At 40.6% G+C, this 16,548-nt stretch overlaps 1 protein-coding gene across 1 annotated transcript in view; it reads right to left on the reverse strand.

The window, feature by feature from the left end:
- Nucleotides 1-8,575: 8,575 nt before the first annotated feature.
- The window catches only part of limk2 (LIM domain kinase 2), a 33,874-nt gene continuing 25,901 nt past the window's right edge, over nucleotides 8,576-16,548 (reverse strand). Inside the window, exons 11-16 of the mRNA XM_055919917.1 lie at nucleotides 16,467-16,523; nucleotides 13,418-13,483; nucleotides 12,487-12,664; nucleotides 12,313-12,368; nucleotides 11,947-12,104; nucleotides 8,576-11,698 (exon numbers count right to left, since the gene is read on the reverse strand). Coding sequence (XP_055775892.1) covers nucleotides 11,494-11,698; nucleotides 11,947-12,104; nucleotides 12,313-12,368; nucleotides 12,487-12,664; nucleotides 13,418-13,483; nucleotides 16,467-16,523 — 720 coding nt within the window. The 3' untranslated portion in view covers nucleotides 8,576-11,493. The remainder of the gene's footprint in view (nucleotides 11,699-11,946; nucleotides 12,105-12,312; nucleotides 12,369-12,486; nucleotides 12,665-13,417; nucleotides 13,484-16,466; nucleotides 16,524-16,548) is intronic.

Consider the following 16,548-nt stretch of genomic DNA (forward strand, 5'->3'; position numbering starts at 1 on the left):
CTTTATGAATGGAAAAGTCATGGTGTAGGATTAATTTTTCATTTCAAATGTATGTAATCCATTAATGGTAATTTCTTATCAAGAAGGGAAAAGCCAGGAAATATTCCTGAACTGTAGGCTACACATTTGACATTTGAAACTAAATTGTGATTTAGTTGTATTTGGAATCAAATTATATTGCATTTTAATATTGTGCGGATAGTGGAGATTATTTAATTAAGTTATGTGTAGAACAATGTGATAACACTCAGTAGTGAACCTTCATAATTTCGTTTAGGGCTACTGTACGAAATATTATTTAGGCCAGTAGGCCTAATGTAGCATATTGTATCCTACTTCATTGAAGAAACAATGTCTGAAATGTGGTAGGGCGAGTAATTTCTTATTATATGGAAGTCGTTATCCAAAGAAACAAATGGAAAGAACTTTGTTTTAAAATTATATTTAAATTGTCTATCACACCCGTTGCTGCAATCCATATCACTTTCATTTACAATGTAATTTATTAAAAGTTGGTCTTCAATAACTTTATTTTCGCAGTCATAATCATCGTAATTGACAGGCTACATTTTCCAATATTATTTCAGTTATAATATGTCACAATATTCCATTTATCTTTATCATTTTTAATTTCGTTGTTCCTGATGCACTACATGACCAAAAGTATGTGGACACCTGCTCGTCGAACAGCTCAATCCAAAATTATGGGCATTAATATGGAGTTGGTCCCCCCTTTGCTACTATAACAGCCTCCAGTCAAGTTCTTCCACACCGATCTCGACAAACCAATTCTGTGTGGACCTTGATTTATGCACGGGAAACAGGAAAGGGCCTTCCCTTAACTGTTGCCACAAAGTTGGAAGCACAGAATTGTCTAGAATGTCATTGTATGCTGCAGCGTTAAGATTTCCCTTCACTGGAACTAATGGGTCTAGCCCGAACCATGAAAAACCACTCCAGACCATTATTCCTCCATCACCAAACTTTACAGTTGGCACTATACATTGGGGCAGGTATCGTTCTCCTGGCACCCGCCAAACCCAGATTCATCCGTTGAACTGCTAGATGGTGAAGCGTGGTTCATCACTCCAGAGAACGCGTATCCACTGCTCCAGAGTCCAATGGAAGCGAGCTTTACTCCACTCCAGCCGACGCTTGCCATTGCGCACGGTGATCTTAAGATTGTGTGCGGCTGCTCGGCCATGGAAACCCATATCATGAAGCTTACTTGTTGGAAAGGTGGCATCCTATCTGAGAGAGATTGCATGGAGATTGCATGGTTGTGTGCTCGATTTTATACACCTGTCAGCAACGGGTGTGGGTGAAATAGTCAAATCCACTAATTTGAAGGGGTGTCCACATACCTTTGTATATATAGTGTAGGATATTTCTTCATTGGGGTGAGAATACTGAAGGCAGACAATGACCATTTCCGCTGTCAGAGAGGAAGAGCAGCAGAAAATCTGTTTCTGTCCAGCAGATGGCATTTTTCCATTGCTTCGCCCACCAAGCAAGGAGACCAATGAGTGTCGAATTTGGTCAACAAAACAATAAATGGCTTATTTGCCATGTGAGGTTTATTTGATCAAATTTCGTAATTTCAAGTTTCGTAATGCTTAAGTTGTGTACTGACATAAGTAGGACACGTGGCATCCCGGCAACTTTGAGAAAAAACACTTTATATCAGAGTTGTCTGATGCATATTAATGCATTGAGGCTTGTAGATAGCAGATAGAACAATGAGACAGATATTTCAATCGGATGTATATATATGAAGCATCCGTTTGGCGTTTCCACCCACTACCAAATATGGTGGTGAGAAGAAGCGCAGTGGCCGGCAGCGGGAGGAGATTAATTTTGGCTGACATTCTGCAAATTTTCTCATCGATGAAACATTTGATTTTAATACAGTTTTTTGTTTCCTAAACTAGAATCTGTTAAGAACAGAGTGGACAAAATATTATTGTTAAGGAGTGCAATAGCGAATTAAGTTATTGCACACGCGCACATCAGAGGAGTGGCGCAGCGGTCTAAGGCACTGCAGCTCTGAGCTAGAGGTGTCATTACAGACACCTGGTTCGAATCCAGGCTGTATCACAACCAGCCGTGATTGGGAGTACCATGAGGCGGCACACAATTGGCACAGCGTCGTCCGGGTTTGGCCGGTGTAGGCCGTCATTGTAAATAAGAATTTGTTCTTAACTGACTTGCCTGGTTAAATGAAAAAACGATTGTCTGTTTTGGGTTAGTTATACAAATCTTTGTCATCTCTCCATCGAATACAGGCGGTTGACGTCAACAACCTTCATCGAATATTTAAGAAAGGATTACAATAATGAGATGTATCCACTAATGCAAAGAAAGATAGGCGAGAACTAAATCAGCAGGTTAGGTGAATTAACGCAGCAGGTTAGGTGAATTAACACAGCAGGTTAAGAGAATGAGGTTAAAGGTAGTAAAAGGGTTAGCGACAATGTTAGTTGTCAACAACTGTTGTCCCCGACGCGACCACTAGATGGAGTGGTAGGCCTACTCTATATCGCCACAGCGGTAGAAATATAAACAAACCATCTGTGGAGACAAATCATTAGTATCATAACTGGCTATGAAAAGCCAACTGAAAATTATTCATGATTATTATTTGACCATGCTTGTCACTTATGAACATTTTGAACATCTTGGCATAGTTCTGTTCTAATCTCCACCCGGCACAGCCAGAAGAGGACTGGCCACCCCTCATAGTCTGGTTCCTCTCTAGGTTTCTTCCTAGGTTTTGGCCTTTCTAGGGAGTTTTTCCTAGCCACCGTGCTTCTACACCTGCATTGCTTGCAGTTTGGGGTTTTAGGCTGGGTTTCTGTACAGCACTTCGAGATATTAGCTGATGTACGAAGGGCTATATAAAATAAACTTGATTGATTGATTGATAACACCGGTTTTACACAATGGGTAACTGCATACGTGAAGTGTCTGAAAGTGGGCGTTGCGGAACAAGTGGGGTTATTGAAACATAACAACTGAGCTAATTGGGCAGATTTTGTTTGGCTGCTTCCTTGTAGCGTTTTAGCTAAACCGGTTAGGATAACTAATGTATCAGGTTAGGAGAATGAACGTGGCAGGTTAGGAGAATGAACGTGGCAGGTTAGGAGAATGAACGTGGCAGGTTAGGAGAATGAACGTGGCAGGTTAGGAGAATGAACGTGGCAGGTTAGGATAATTAACGTGGCAGGTTAGGATAACTAATGTATCAGGTTAGGAGAACTAAACTAGCAGGTTATGAGAACGAGGTTAAGGTTAGGAAAAGGGTTAGGCTTAGCTAAAACGCTACATGAAAGCAGCAAGCAGCCACGCAAAATGGTCTTGAGTCGCAACCAATCTGCCCAATTAGCTGTTTCCATACACCCACTTATGTTGATCCTCCCACCTATTTTGCAACCGGCACTTTCAGACTCACTCCACATAAGCAATTACCCATGACTCGCTTGACACCGTTACAGCATCAGATCAGCAGAGTATACTATGAAGCAGAGGCGATTTCAGCATGTAAATCTTGGTGGGGAAAAAAATACAAAACACATTCATTGCACTATAACGGTGACAAACGGTGCCCACAAACTGTTAGGCCTACATAAAGCTATCCTAACAGCAGTCCCAACATCTTACCACTGCTACACCTGGCTATCAGCGGAGCCTTGTCTGGCAGCGAAACAGTTTATTCAGCCTCATTTACTGTCTTTAAAAAAAAACATAGGTGATATGGCTGACTTGCTTAAACAAATGTGGTTTCTAATGACAATTGAGATGTACAAACTATGGAATAAAGGGACGACAAGCAGATAAGAGGCAATCGGTAATTTCGATTAAGACATTAATGAGCGAGCTAGGACGGACATAGTCACTATAACTATTTGTTTAGCACGTTTGAAATGTACAACGACATAATTCAGAACATGGGCCGTTCTTACAGTGTTCTCCCTGTACACCAAGTCAGAACCGTAGGATAAATAAAGTGGGCATATAAGCGGACAATGCAAGCTCTTACAATATTCAATGATTACATTTCTCTAAGACAGGTTAAAGGCTACATGTGCACCACCAAGTCAGAACAGTAGGTGAAATTAAGAGGAGTAAATTGACCAAATTATTAGGGTGAGGCACATGGGCTACTAACATTGTTCTACACAATATACACTTAGTATTACTTTCTTAGCTACAGTATAAATATCTCCCTGGCATATTACATAATTTATGCAGCAGCATACAATACATTTTTGGACTCACCTTGTTGTGCTGTGCTCACTTGAACAAGAAGGTGGCGCTGCGATCCTTCGTGGGCAAATTTTGTCATCAAAGTCTGGCATTCTCTGGATTTATGGTGCTTTCAAAACAACTGGGAACAAAACAACTGTCGAATCATGATGACGTCATTGATCTTCAGGTCGTAGCTTTAGAAAGAGGCCGGATTTACAATTCCGATTTGGATGACCGTTGAAAACATATTTTCCCAGTTGGAGCTCGTTTATTCCCGACTGCCCAGTTGTCTTGAACTCACTGAAGTCAAATTTTCGCAATTCCGGGTTAACAGTTGTTTTGAGCGTGGCACAAATCATGTTTCATTGACAGCATGGCCAATGTTGAATGTTTATCATTTTAAACTTGGAAAAGAGCCAAATAATCCCAGATTTGAGACTACACAGCCACTCCACTGAATAGCAGGCTAGTGATTGCTTTGCAATGCTTGCAGTTAGCCACTGTCACGGATTCCTTCCAAACCACTCATTGTTGAATTTGCGATTTCGAACTTGTGTAATGTTTATGTCCAATGGCCGATGCGCACCAATACGTTTTATCTATAATTTCTCTTCATTATTTCTCTTCATATGACAAGGATTAAAAATGATTTGCTGGTAGATTGTCGACTTGATTCATGATGATGACTGCTAGCTAAGATTTTGAAAGTATGATATTGACAATGATCTGTCCAATCAAAGCTACTGTACATATAACATGATTTGACGTCATTTTATCTGTGGCCTTCTTGTATGGGCACTTCAAATGTAACTCTATGGCAGCACCCAAGGGGTTAGAATTTTCTAGCTCTACCCTTAGACTTGGCGGTGACGTAGTGTCCCCATGAGTGACAGAACACTGAGCCAATCATGGTGCAACGCTCTGTATTTTCTGCTGGCTTGCCCCACCACCACAGAAAGCACTGAGCTAGGCTGAAACACCTGCATTGGAGCTGCCTTACTCAAGAAAACAAAAAAGAGACCATGTTTGTATGCGGCTTAATTAACTCAATAATATTCATTTTTTGTTTGTTTGCAAACTGATGTGTGACACGTATTAATGCCAAAATAACATACAAAACAGGCAAGCCCCCCAATTTCTTTCCCTTTTTTAATATGTTTGGGCGGTTGCAAAAAATGTGATGCTCGTCTGCCCTGAATGACGGGTCAGACATGCAACACATGATACATTTCTGAAATCCTCAAGATGTTTCCTGATCACAAACAAATGATGTCGATATCGTATTCACATGAGTCATAAGAATACGTCAACCAAGTCAAGGATCGGTAGGGTAGTCAGTTTTATGAGGGAATGTTTGGCAGCATGAGTGGAGGAGGCTTTGTTTGCGAAATAGGAAGCCGATTCTAGATTTAATTTTGGATTGGAGATGCTTAATGCGAGTCTGGAAGGAGAGTTTACAGTCTAACCAGATACCTAGGTATTTGTAGTTGTCCACATATTCTAAATCAGAACCGTCCAGAGTAGTGATGCTAGATGGGCGGGCGGGTAGCGATCGGTTGAAGAGCATGCATTTAGTTTTACTTGCATAAATCCTGTTTGGGCTGCAAGCCCGACGTCGGAACAAATATGACAACAGCTGCAGGGCGCGAAATTCAAAATCTATTTTTTTTTAAATATTTAACTTTCACACATTAACAAGTCCAATACAGCATTTGAAAGATAAACATCTTGTCAATCCAGCCAACATGTCCGATTTTTTAAATGTTTTACAGAGAAAACACCACATATATTTATGTTAGCTCACCACCAAATAACAAAGTGGACAGACACGTATGATTATGATTATGATGTATGAATTATGATTCAAGTAGCATGCACAAGCCAACCGAAATAACCTAGAACCAACCTAAAGAACCTAGAAAAAACTACCTCAGATGACAGTCCTATAACATGTTACACAATAAATCTATGTTTTGTTCAAAAAATGTGCATATTTTAGCTATAAATCAGTTTTACATTACTGCTCCCATCATAGCTACATCCTAGCTACAGTCTGAAATCGACCGGGAGTAGCCAGAGAAAATAGACACCAACGTCAACTACTAATTACACCTCATAAAACATTTCAGAAAAACATATGGTGGATAGCTAATGAAAGACAAATATCGTGTGAATAGAGCCAATATTTCCGATTTTTGAAGTGTTTTACAGCGAAAACACAATATATCGTTATATTAGCTTACAACATTAGCTAGTATACGGCAGCATTGATTCTAGTCAAGCGCTAGCATAGCACAGTTCGACAGATATATGAAAAAGCATCCCAAATTGGGTCCTTATCTTTGTTGATATTCCATCAGAATGTTGTAACGGGGTCCAATGTCCAGTACAGTCTTTAGTTGGGTTCCAGAACGAACTATTTCCCTCTTTGGTTAGCAAGCACAATGGCCGTGCGGCGCTAATCTGTCTTTCTTCAAAAAATTCTTCCGTCGCTTCACATCTAAAGTCCAGAATAAATTGCAATAATATAATTAAAGTATATTGAAAAAACATACTTTAGGATGATTTTGTGACATGTATCAAATAATATCGTAGGCAGAGGTCATATTCACCTTTAATGAGCGTTTTCCAGGAGCCGAGTCCAGGTTCTGCCTCCCGCCCAGAAAAAAAATTAAACTGCGCAGGTCTCACAAGAAGATGTCGTATTCAGTCCCTGGAAGAGATATTCGACTCCTTTCAACTCTCACTTCCGCATTACACCCAGATGAAGGCGTATGACGTGTTTCTACGGTCCTAACTGTCATGACCTTTTATAGACAAGGTCTTAAAGAGACACATCGCATTTTGGAAATCTCAATTCGGATAGGAAAATGGCTGTAAAAATAGTTCTGTTCCACTTAGAGAAATAATTCAAACGTTTTTAGAAACTATAGACTGTTATCTATCTAATAGTAGTAAATATATGCATATTGTAAAATCAAAAATTTCTTAAGAGGCCGTTTGAAAATGTGCACATATTTTCCAGTTTTATCAATATTCACCCTGCAGCCTGAAGAAGTTTTAAGAGCAGTTGGAGGCCACGGAAGAAGTGTTGTATAGCATTGAAGCTTGTCTAGAGGTTTGTTAACACAGAGTCCAAAGGGCCTGAAGTATACAGAATGGTGTTGTCTGCGTAGAGGTGGATCAGAGAATCACCAGCAGCAAGAGCAACATCATTGATGTATACAGAGAAAAGAGTTGGTCCGAGAAATGATCCTTGTGGCAACCCCATAGAGACCTCCAGAGGTCCGGACAACAGGCCCTCCGATTTGACACGCTGAACTCTGAGAAGTAGTTGGTGAACAAGGAGAGGCAGTCATTTGAGAAACCAAGGCTGTTGAGTCTGCCGGTAAGAATGCGGTGATTGACAGAGTCGAAAGCCTTGGCCAGGTCGATGAAGACGGCTGCACAGTATTGTCTTTTGTCAATGGCGGTTATATTGTTTAGGACTTTGAGCGTGGCTGAGGTGCAACCATGACCAGCTCGGAAACCAGATTGCATAGCAGAGAAGGTACGGTGGGATTTCAAATGGTCGGTGATCTGTTTGTTAACTTGGCTTTCGAAGACTTATGTCTGCCCAAAACAAACCCCACCACTACCATTGGGCACTCAGTTCACAACGGTGACATCAGCAAACCACATGACGCCACTGACTGGAACAGTTGAAACCAGGAATCATCCGTGAAGAGCACATTTCTCCATTGTGCCAGTGACCATCGAAGGTGAGTACTTTCCCACTGATGTCGGTTACAACGCCAAACTGCAGTCCGGGCAATACACTGGTGAGGACGACGACAGTTTGGGTTTGCACAACCAAAGAATTTCTGCACAGTTTCATCAGCTGTACGGGTGGCTGGTCTCAGACCATCCTACAAGTGAAGAAGCCGGAAGTCCTGGGCTGGTGTGGTTACATGTGATATGCGGTTGTGAAGCCGGTTGGACGTAATGCCAAATTCTCCTAAAACGTACATTTCTCTTATAGTAGAGAAATTAACATTCAATTCTCTGGCAACAGTGGACATTTCTGCAGTCAGCATGTCAATTGCACACTCCCTCAACTTGAGAGATCTTTGGTATTGTTTTGTGTGACAAAACTGCACATTTTAGAGTGGCATTTTGTCCCCAGCACAAGGTGCACCTGTGTAATGATCATGCCGTTTCAACAGCTTCTTGATATGCCACACCTGTCAGGTGGATGGATTATCTTGGCAAAGGACATATTTTCACTAACAGGCATGTCAACAAATTTGTGCAAAAACATTTCAAGAAATAAGCTTTTGTGCATATGAAACATTTCTGGGATCTTTTATTTCAGCTCATGAAACATGGGATCAAAACTTTACATGTTGCTTTTATATTTTTGTTTGGTATATCATGAAAGGCTTATTCAACTTTAAGGAAATGTCATTAAAAGAAATTGCCGTTCCTTCACCTAAAACAAAATTGCACTACACCACCTTGTACCACGGAAAATGTTAAACTTGTAAAAACTGTAGGTACAGATCTTTTGTTTTGTCTCATGGGTTTCATAACTACGTCTTTAAAAACAATTCAATAATGATGAGACGGAAGACAGAAATTCAGTTCAAACATTTATATAGAACGTGATCATCTCAACACATACATCCCCCATGATGCTCTGCTGCACAATCCCAATTCACCACAACTCTCTCAAATTAAAACGTAATTTAGCTGAAACCTGCTATTCCTGTTAAGAGAATGAGAGTCTGCTCACTGGGAATTAAATTAGACCATCGGAGACGCAAAGTTACACTACCACCCTCTAGTGGTCATCTACCTCCATTTACAAGGGGAGGGTGGGATTCCAATGTGTGCCACTGAAGTAAATAATGTTGTTTGTAAAGTTAGCACTTTAGGCAAAAAAAGAAGAAACTGCTTTCAAAATGGTATTGTTAATTCATTAAATTCATTCAACACTATGGTGATATAAATGATAGTGGTTACAATTTGTACAAGTCAGTACCATAGAAAGATTATGCTATCAAACAAACCTCCCAAAGTTTATTAAATCTTCATATTGTACAAAATGTCTAAACAAAATATATAAACCCTTGATTCTCAGATAGATTCATATATACATTTCTTACAGCAAACATCACAAAAACCAATAAATCCAGTTTTTTTATTTATACAAGTCACTTTTTAGTAAGTTGTACAATGCCTTTGAGAGCAGAGCTCCATTTACTACACATGTTCAGTGTCTAATCAGCAGCTGAGATTCTGAAGCACATACAGAGCTGTGTTGAGTAGTCATTAAAGCCAAGTGCAGTCCAAATTCTGTTTTTCCTGTGTTTTAAATAATTGTCCTATAGCTGCTGAAATGAACACAGTAAGTGTGAAAAAATTTGATCAATATTATTTCCTGATAGTTGCTGGTTGAAAACACAATCTACACAGAACCTTCTAATCAGCAGGTTTGCATGGGTGAGAGTTTCAGCTTTCCATGGTGACGTCATGCAGTAAATTGGTTAAATGAGTTCCAAACCTCTGCCAATAACAGCTAGTTTCTATCCCCACTCAGACCACTCCCAGAAAGTTCTAGTAAAATTCTTGCTTGAGAAATAGTTTTGCTAAAAAGCCATTTTTGCCCATTTTAATGGAATTATATTACTGTAAGGTATTTCATTGTTACCCAGAAATGATTTGATATAGAAACGGCTGCATTGGACCTTTAATAACAAGCACCAGGTACCGGTCTGATTCTGAAAGTGTGCTAGCTTAGCTACATGTGAAAACACTATTCATTTCATTCTATAAACGCCAAATCAGTCAATAGCTCTAAAAATCCCAAAATCACAATTCAATTAAAATCTGTCCATGACTGCACATGAACAGATAAACAAAGTCATATGTAGTTAATAAAGTGGAATGAAAACATTTAGTTAATGGTAAGAAAATCTATACACTACCATTACTACCCTTTACAGTAACTTGAAGTCAGTAGATGCCCCATAAACCCTCCACTGACAACGGCATCAGCATGCTTTAGCTTGGCTGGTGGCTAGTCGAAGTCGGCTAGGCGAACCGAATAAGTGTGCTGGCATACTCCCTTAAAAGACCTTCGCTTGAAAAACAAGAAAAAAGCAGCAATAGTACCGCTTGTCCATTTTGAGATGCCGTAGCCAGTATACACTTCATCAAAATAGTCAGAATGAATCTAAGGTAACTCAAGAAATCTGTCATTAATTTTGATGTTTTTGCTTAGGAGATCTTAGTTGCACAATTTAACATCTAACTAAGATGTTTGGAGCTGTATTTCTTAATGACAAAATGTGCATGAAAACGCGTCGTCTCTCGTTGAATGACAACAAAGACTATTGAAGAATCCCTACATTTGACCAATCACATCCGAACACCTGAAAAAACCCTCAAAGTGCAAAACAAAAACGTCACAAAATGACATAATATATATGCACAAACTCTTCCGAAATGTTTTGGCTGGAAAGCATGCGGACGCCTTAAGACTAAAGGATGAGTGCACATGATTACACTTAACGGTTGTAGAGTGGATCTGATCCCATCAGTGAAGCTTGAAAGTTCCCTCTAAGATCAAGGACCTCAGAGAGTCACACCTCAAGGTGAAGCACTGTTCGACAACTATTTTTCTGGTCGGTGAGCTCAAACATTCATTTGACACAGCTCCACATATTTCTCTGACTGATGTGACTTGGCCTCCTCAGAGAGAGTGTTCGTTTCGTCCTTTGACGTGTCCTCCTGATGGTTAACAAACTTCACTCCAAACGCCCTGCCTTGCGTTAACTCTGAGCCAGTCATCAATCAAGCCAATCTGTCACACATCTCTGTTTTCTCTGCTGCTGCCTGCCTGCTGAAGGAGTCTTCTCATGGGCTGGGTCTCATCTCTACATTCCACACTCAGCAAACTTCAACTTCAGACCAACACCAAAAAACAACCCAGTGAAAAACACAACAGCTTACATGTGGGGATTGATATTAAATGCTGTGGAGAGATTACTCTCAATATGATTCCTCCTTGTATAGAGACAGTGAACCACATAACATGTTCTGGTAGTATGGTAAAAATAGATGTGTACCCTGCATGTCCTGGTGTTTGGGTTTTTTGTCCAGCTAGCTCAGGGTATCCAGTTCCCAGATGGCACGAGTTAGGTCCGTCTTCCCCACTCCTCATCCAGTGCAGCAGTCCAGACGGTGGTCCTGGAAGGTGGGCTAGGTGCTGTGGTCAGCCAGGCTGGGATCCTCAGCAGGGGCTGGCGTTGGGGGTGTGGACTGGGACGAAGAGGAGCTGTCTTTGGGGGGGTGGAGTCGACACAGTCTCTGGTGCAGCTCTTCCAGTTCGGCTGGCAGAGGGATGCCCATCTCCTGGTTGAGGTACAGGGCTTCGAAACAGTCCTCCAGCTTCTGGGAGGCAGGCCTGGGGAGGGAGTGGGGGGAGACACAGGGGGGTTAGAGGTCACAACCAGGAATGTAGCTAGGCAGGCAGGTCAGGATGAGGGAGTGTCCCTGGGAAGGCAGCCTGAGCCTTCAATTACAGAATGTTTTGTAAACATGCCTACTATAGCTGTTGTCACTAGCATACAAATATAATCTAGATAATACAACAGATTCAACTGTAATACATTGCTCAGCGTCAAAAGCCATAAGATACGGTATAAAACTCACCGGTTTTCGGGGATGAGGTCACAACAAGCCACAGCCAATGCAAAGAAAGCTTGTGGGCAGTCAGCAGGGAGGAACTTCTCCATGAACTTGTCTACATTGAGGCCAAAGTCATAGGTCCTTGGAAGGCACTCTGGGTCGGCATTCACCTGCCCAATAATCTACAACAGAGAGAGTTAAGAATGGATCCACACTCCAGATTACATTATCTGACTAACACTGTGGACAAATCAAACTGATGAAAATGATACTGAAACTATATTAGCTTAACTTTGAAGCACAAAATGTATCCTTCAATTCAACATACAGCTACCTCAAAGCCTAATACTGTCAATATAAAAAGCAAAACTTTAAAAATGGCATTCTTACCTCACAAAGCACAATTCCAAAGGAGAAAATGTCCACCTTTTCATCATAGCGTTTACCTGAGGATGACAAAATGGAAAGTTGATTAACAGACCAGCATAGAGTGAATAAAGACGTGTTGAAGTGACTGATCTGTGTGATCCACAGCTCCAAGCTGGGTCGTCCTGCTCTGCTCACCGTTCAGCATCTCTGGAGCCATCCAGTAGGGGTTCCCCACCACTGTGTAGCGCTTCTTACGGTCAATGCGCCTGAACACCCTCTTCTTATTGGCCAGTTTCTCAGGGGGAGGGTGCTTGACCTTCTCCTCCACCATGAGCCGGGATAGGCCGAAGTCTGCCACCACCACTGTGTTGTCCTGAGGGAGGACAGGGGTTAGAAGTCAGAGGTCAAGAGCATATGAAGTGGCAATGTAATAGTGGTGGGTGTTTTGTTCATACCTCAATATGGGTCAACAACAAAACATAAGATTGTTCAATGGATTTTGCTTGTTGTGTTGAAAGTCATTGACAAATCCCCCCCCAAAAATCACAATGCAATATGACCAGAAATGTGTATCAAATTTAAACAATGAGTTGTCTTCCTGTATATAACGACACTGAACTGAGACAATTATACAGATGCCACCTCATTGGAAATAACAGACAAGACTCATTACACCTCATTGAGTGTTGCCATACAGTGAAAGATCTGTGAAAATCTATATAAGCCTGTACTTTACTACTTACACAACATGTTGTTGTAAATTGTGTTCGGCTGCTACAATAGAACCTAGCTCTACCGGACCCTGGCCTGTATCGACAAGACCGCCCTGGCTCAGTAACAGACTCCTGTCACAACAACAAAACATGCTCCAGAACACCCTGCCCCCAGGCTCATCGGAAAAATAACCTACAGTACGCCCAAGGTACATCTAGCTTTAACTGTTTAGGAGCCAAACACTTTGGTATAAGAGAGAAACAATGACTTCATTTGAGATAATGAAGCTGGATTAGTATCTTTATGGTGTTTCTGTAAATGAAAATCAGGAAAAATTGAAAGGGATCTCTGCTCCTCTATATATCTATCTCTGAGTCTGCATGCAATGTACAATTCAGGACAGGTCACCTACCAGTTTCACCAGGCAGTTGTGAGAGTTAAGATCTCTATGGATGATGCTCATTGAATGCAAGTAGGCCTGAAATAAAGAAGAAATATGAGTCAAACAAACCAATCATCCACGAGGGGAAGCAAACACGCCATATTAGAGACCGAAACGTCATCATTTGACAATTCCTTAAGTGGGAAAATATAAACATGTTTTTGTTGCCCCACATAGTTGTGTTTCTGTGGAAAAGGAAAGGGAATTAGGATTACTGTCAGCATTGAGCTGGTCTCCAGGGAAACATGCAGGCCAGGCCTGCCACTGCTGGCTAAGACAGACAGTAAGGTCTCTGGAGCATATGGTTGGTCACTGCCCAGCCCCAACCACTCCAGTATGACCCATGAGCAAGGGCAATCCCTGCCTCAAGTAGGCATATTTTAAAATATTGATGTCACAAATGTATCATTTGCACAGTTCTTTATTAAAATATGTAATTATTTATCACCTTGACTGTGTAAAGGTGGGATATACACTACCGTTCAAAAGTTTGGGGTCACTTAGAAATGTCCTTGTTTTTGAAGGACAAGCAATTTTTTTGTGTCCATTAAAATAACATCAAATTGATCAGAAATACAGTGTAGACATTGTTAATGTTGTAAACGACTATTGTAGCTGGAAACAGCTGGTTTTTAATGGAATATCTACATAGGTGTACAGAGGCCCATTATCAGCAACCATCACTCCTGTGTTCCAATGGCATGTTGTGTAAACTAATCCAGGTTTATAATTTTAAAAGGCTAATTGATCATTAGAAAACCATTTTGCAATTATGTTAGCACAAATGGACAAAATGTTTAGCTTTTCTTTCAAAAACAATAACATTTCTAATTGACCCCAAACCTTTGAACGGATATGTATAGTATTTTACAACAAAACATGATTATTTGTCTCCGAAATTAAAACGTCAAGGGCTAGATTTCAAACAAATACAGTGCCTTCAGAAAGTATTCACACCTCTTGACTTTTTTCACATTTTGTTGTGCTGCAGCCTGAATTTAAAATGTATTAAATTGAAATGTTGCATCACTGGCCTACACACACACACACACAACACCATAAGTCATATGGACCTATGTTAAGACATTCTTTTATAAAAAATAAATAAAAAGCTAAAAGTATTCAACCCATTTGTTATGGCAAGCCTAAATAAGTTCAGGAGTAAACATTTGCTTAACAAGTCACATGGACTCACTCTGTGCAACAATAGTGTTTAAAATTATTTTCTAATGACTACCTCATCTCTGTACCCCACACAATTATCTGTAAGGTCCCTCAGTCGAGCAGTGAATTTCAAACACAAGATTCAACCACAAAGACCAGGGAGGTTTTCCAATGCTTCACAAAGAAGGGTGCCTATTGGTAGATGGGTAACAATAAAAAGCAAACATTAAATATCCCTTTGAGCATGGTGACGTTATTAATTACACATTGGGTGGTGTATAAATACACCCAGTCACAACAAATATACAGGCGTCCTTCTTAACTCAGTTGCCTGAGAGGAAGGAAAATGCTCATGGATTCACCATGACGCCAATGGTGACTTTAAAACAGTTAGAGTTTAAAGACTGTGATCAGAGAAAACTGAGGCTGGATCAACAACATTGTAGTTATTCCACAATACTATCCTAAATGACAGAGTGAAAAGAAGGAAGCCTGTAGAACAGGGATCATCATCTAGATTCAGCCACGGGACAATTTTTGTTCTTGAGCGGATGGTCAAGGGCGTGTGAATAACGTAAACTCACTCACTTTTGTACATCGCCTTGGTCTGTACAATTGACCTTATTTTAGCGCCCCAAAAACGTAATACTTCCAGATCAACTGTAATGTCAATACCATTGTACAGCACAATTTCTCCCCTTTCCAACATAATCAATTACATGACTCCCACGCTGCCCGTTTCTGCATGATTCAAGAAGGCAATGAGCCCCGTCGGGTCTTTTAAAAAATGGCAGGTGGGGAAGCGAAACTAATGCGTGATAGTGAGAAGGAGAGATGTTGTGTGGGAAAATTGCTTTTTTTTCACTCGATCTATCCAACTTATCACCTTATCGCCTCTAAATTGTAAATAAAACACTATAAAGAGTTTATATAATGTGTCATTACATACCTATTTGAAGGTTTGTGTCGAATTTGAATCGGGTTTTTAGGGCGGTGCTAAAGTGATCTTAGAAGTAAACAGCGGCTTTGAGAATGATGGTCGCATGCAATGATGACGCAAAAATTGACTAGGTATCCCCCCCCTTACCCCCGTCACTGTCCATTTCTTGTTTTTAAGGATGAGAGAAGTGCTACACCTGGTGGAGAGAGATTGTAAGACAAAGATAGTTGCCTTATGCGTGCTGTACGTTATGGCATGACACGTCACGATGTAACAGAGGGGTCAGTTTTTTTCAACTTTTCTCCAATACTATAGAGCCATTACCATGTCGATCAGCGCTTGAATAGAAACGTAGTTCACACCCCCGATTTTGAAGTCAACACAGTCGCTACAGTCCCATTAGTTTTCTTTGTAGCCTCGTTTGAATGTTGCGGTTACACACATTTGTACGGAACGGGGTGAGTTTACGTTACTTATGTAAATGAGATATTTCTGTATTTCATTTACAATAAATTTTCCAACATTTCTAAAACATGTTTTCACAGTCATTATGGGGTGTTGTGGGTAGATGGGGGAGGAAAGAAAATCAATTTAATACATTTTGAATTTAGGCTCTAACAACAAAATGTGGAATAGGTCAAGGGGTATGAATACTTTCTGAAGGCACTGTACATGTCTGTTATTTAACAACCTCATTCCACGATTAGATTTCATAACTTCTTTAAACAAACATTTCTGTAAATGGATACATAGCATTTTGGAATGAAACACTTCAGGTACTGTACCTTTAAATGCATTGCGTTAAACTACCACCATACATTTGGAGGCTAGTCCAGCTGAACAAAAAGCAGCCAGTGTCTATATGGACAGTGTTTTACCGCCAATGGTAAATATCCCTGGAAGGCGCCAACTCACCATTCCAGAAGCAATACCTTTAGCGAAGCTGACCCTCTGCTCCCATGGAAACTGGTCCTATAACAACACAGAGAAGAAAGAA

This window comes from Salvelinus fontinalis, chromosome 4, assembly GCF_029448725.1.
Source record: "Salvelinus fontinalis isolate EN_2023a chromosome 4, ASM2944872v1, whole genome shotgun sequence".
Classification (NCBI taxonomy): domain Eukaryota; kingdom Metazoa; phylum Chordata; class Actinopteri; order Salmoniformes; family Salmonidae; genus Salvelinus; species Salvelinus fontinalis.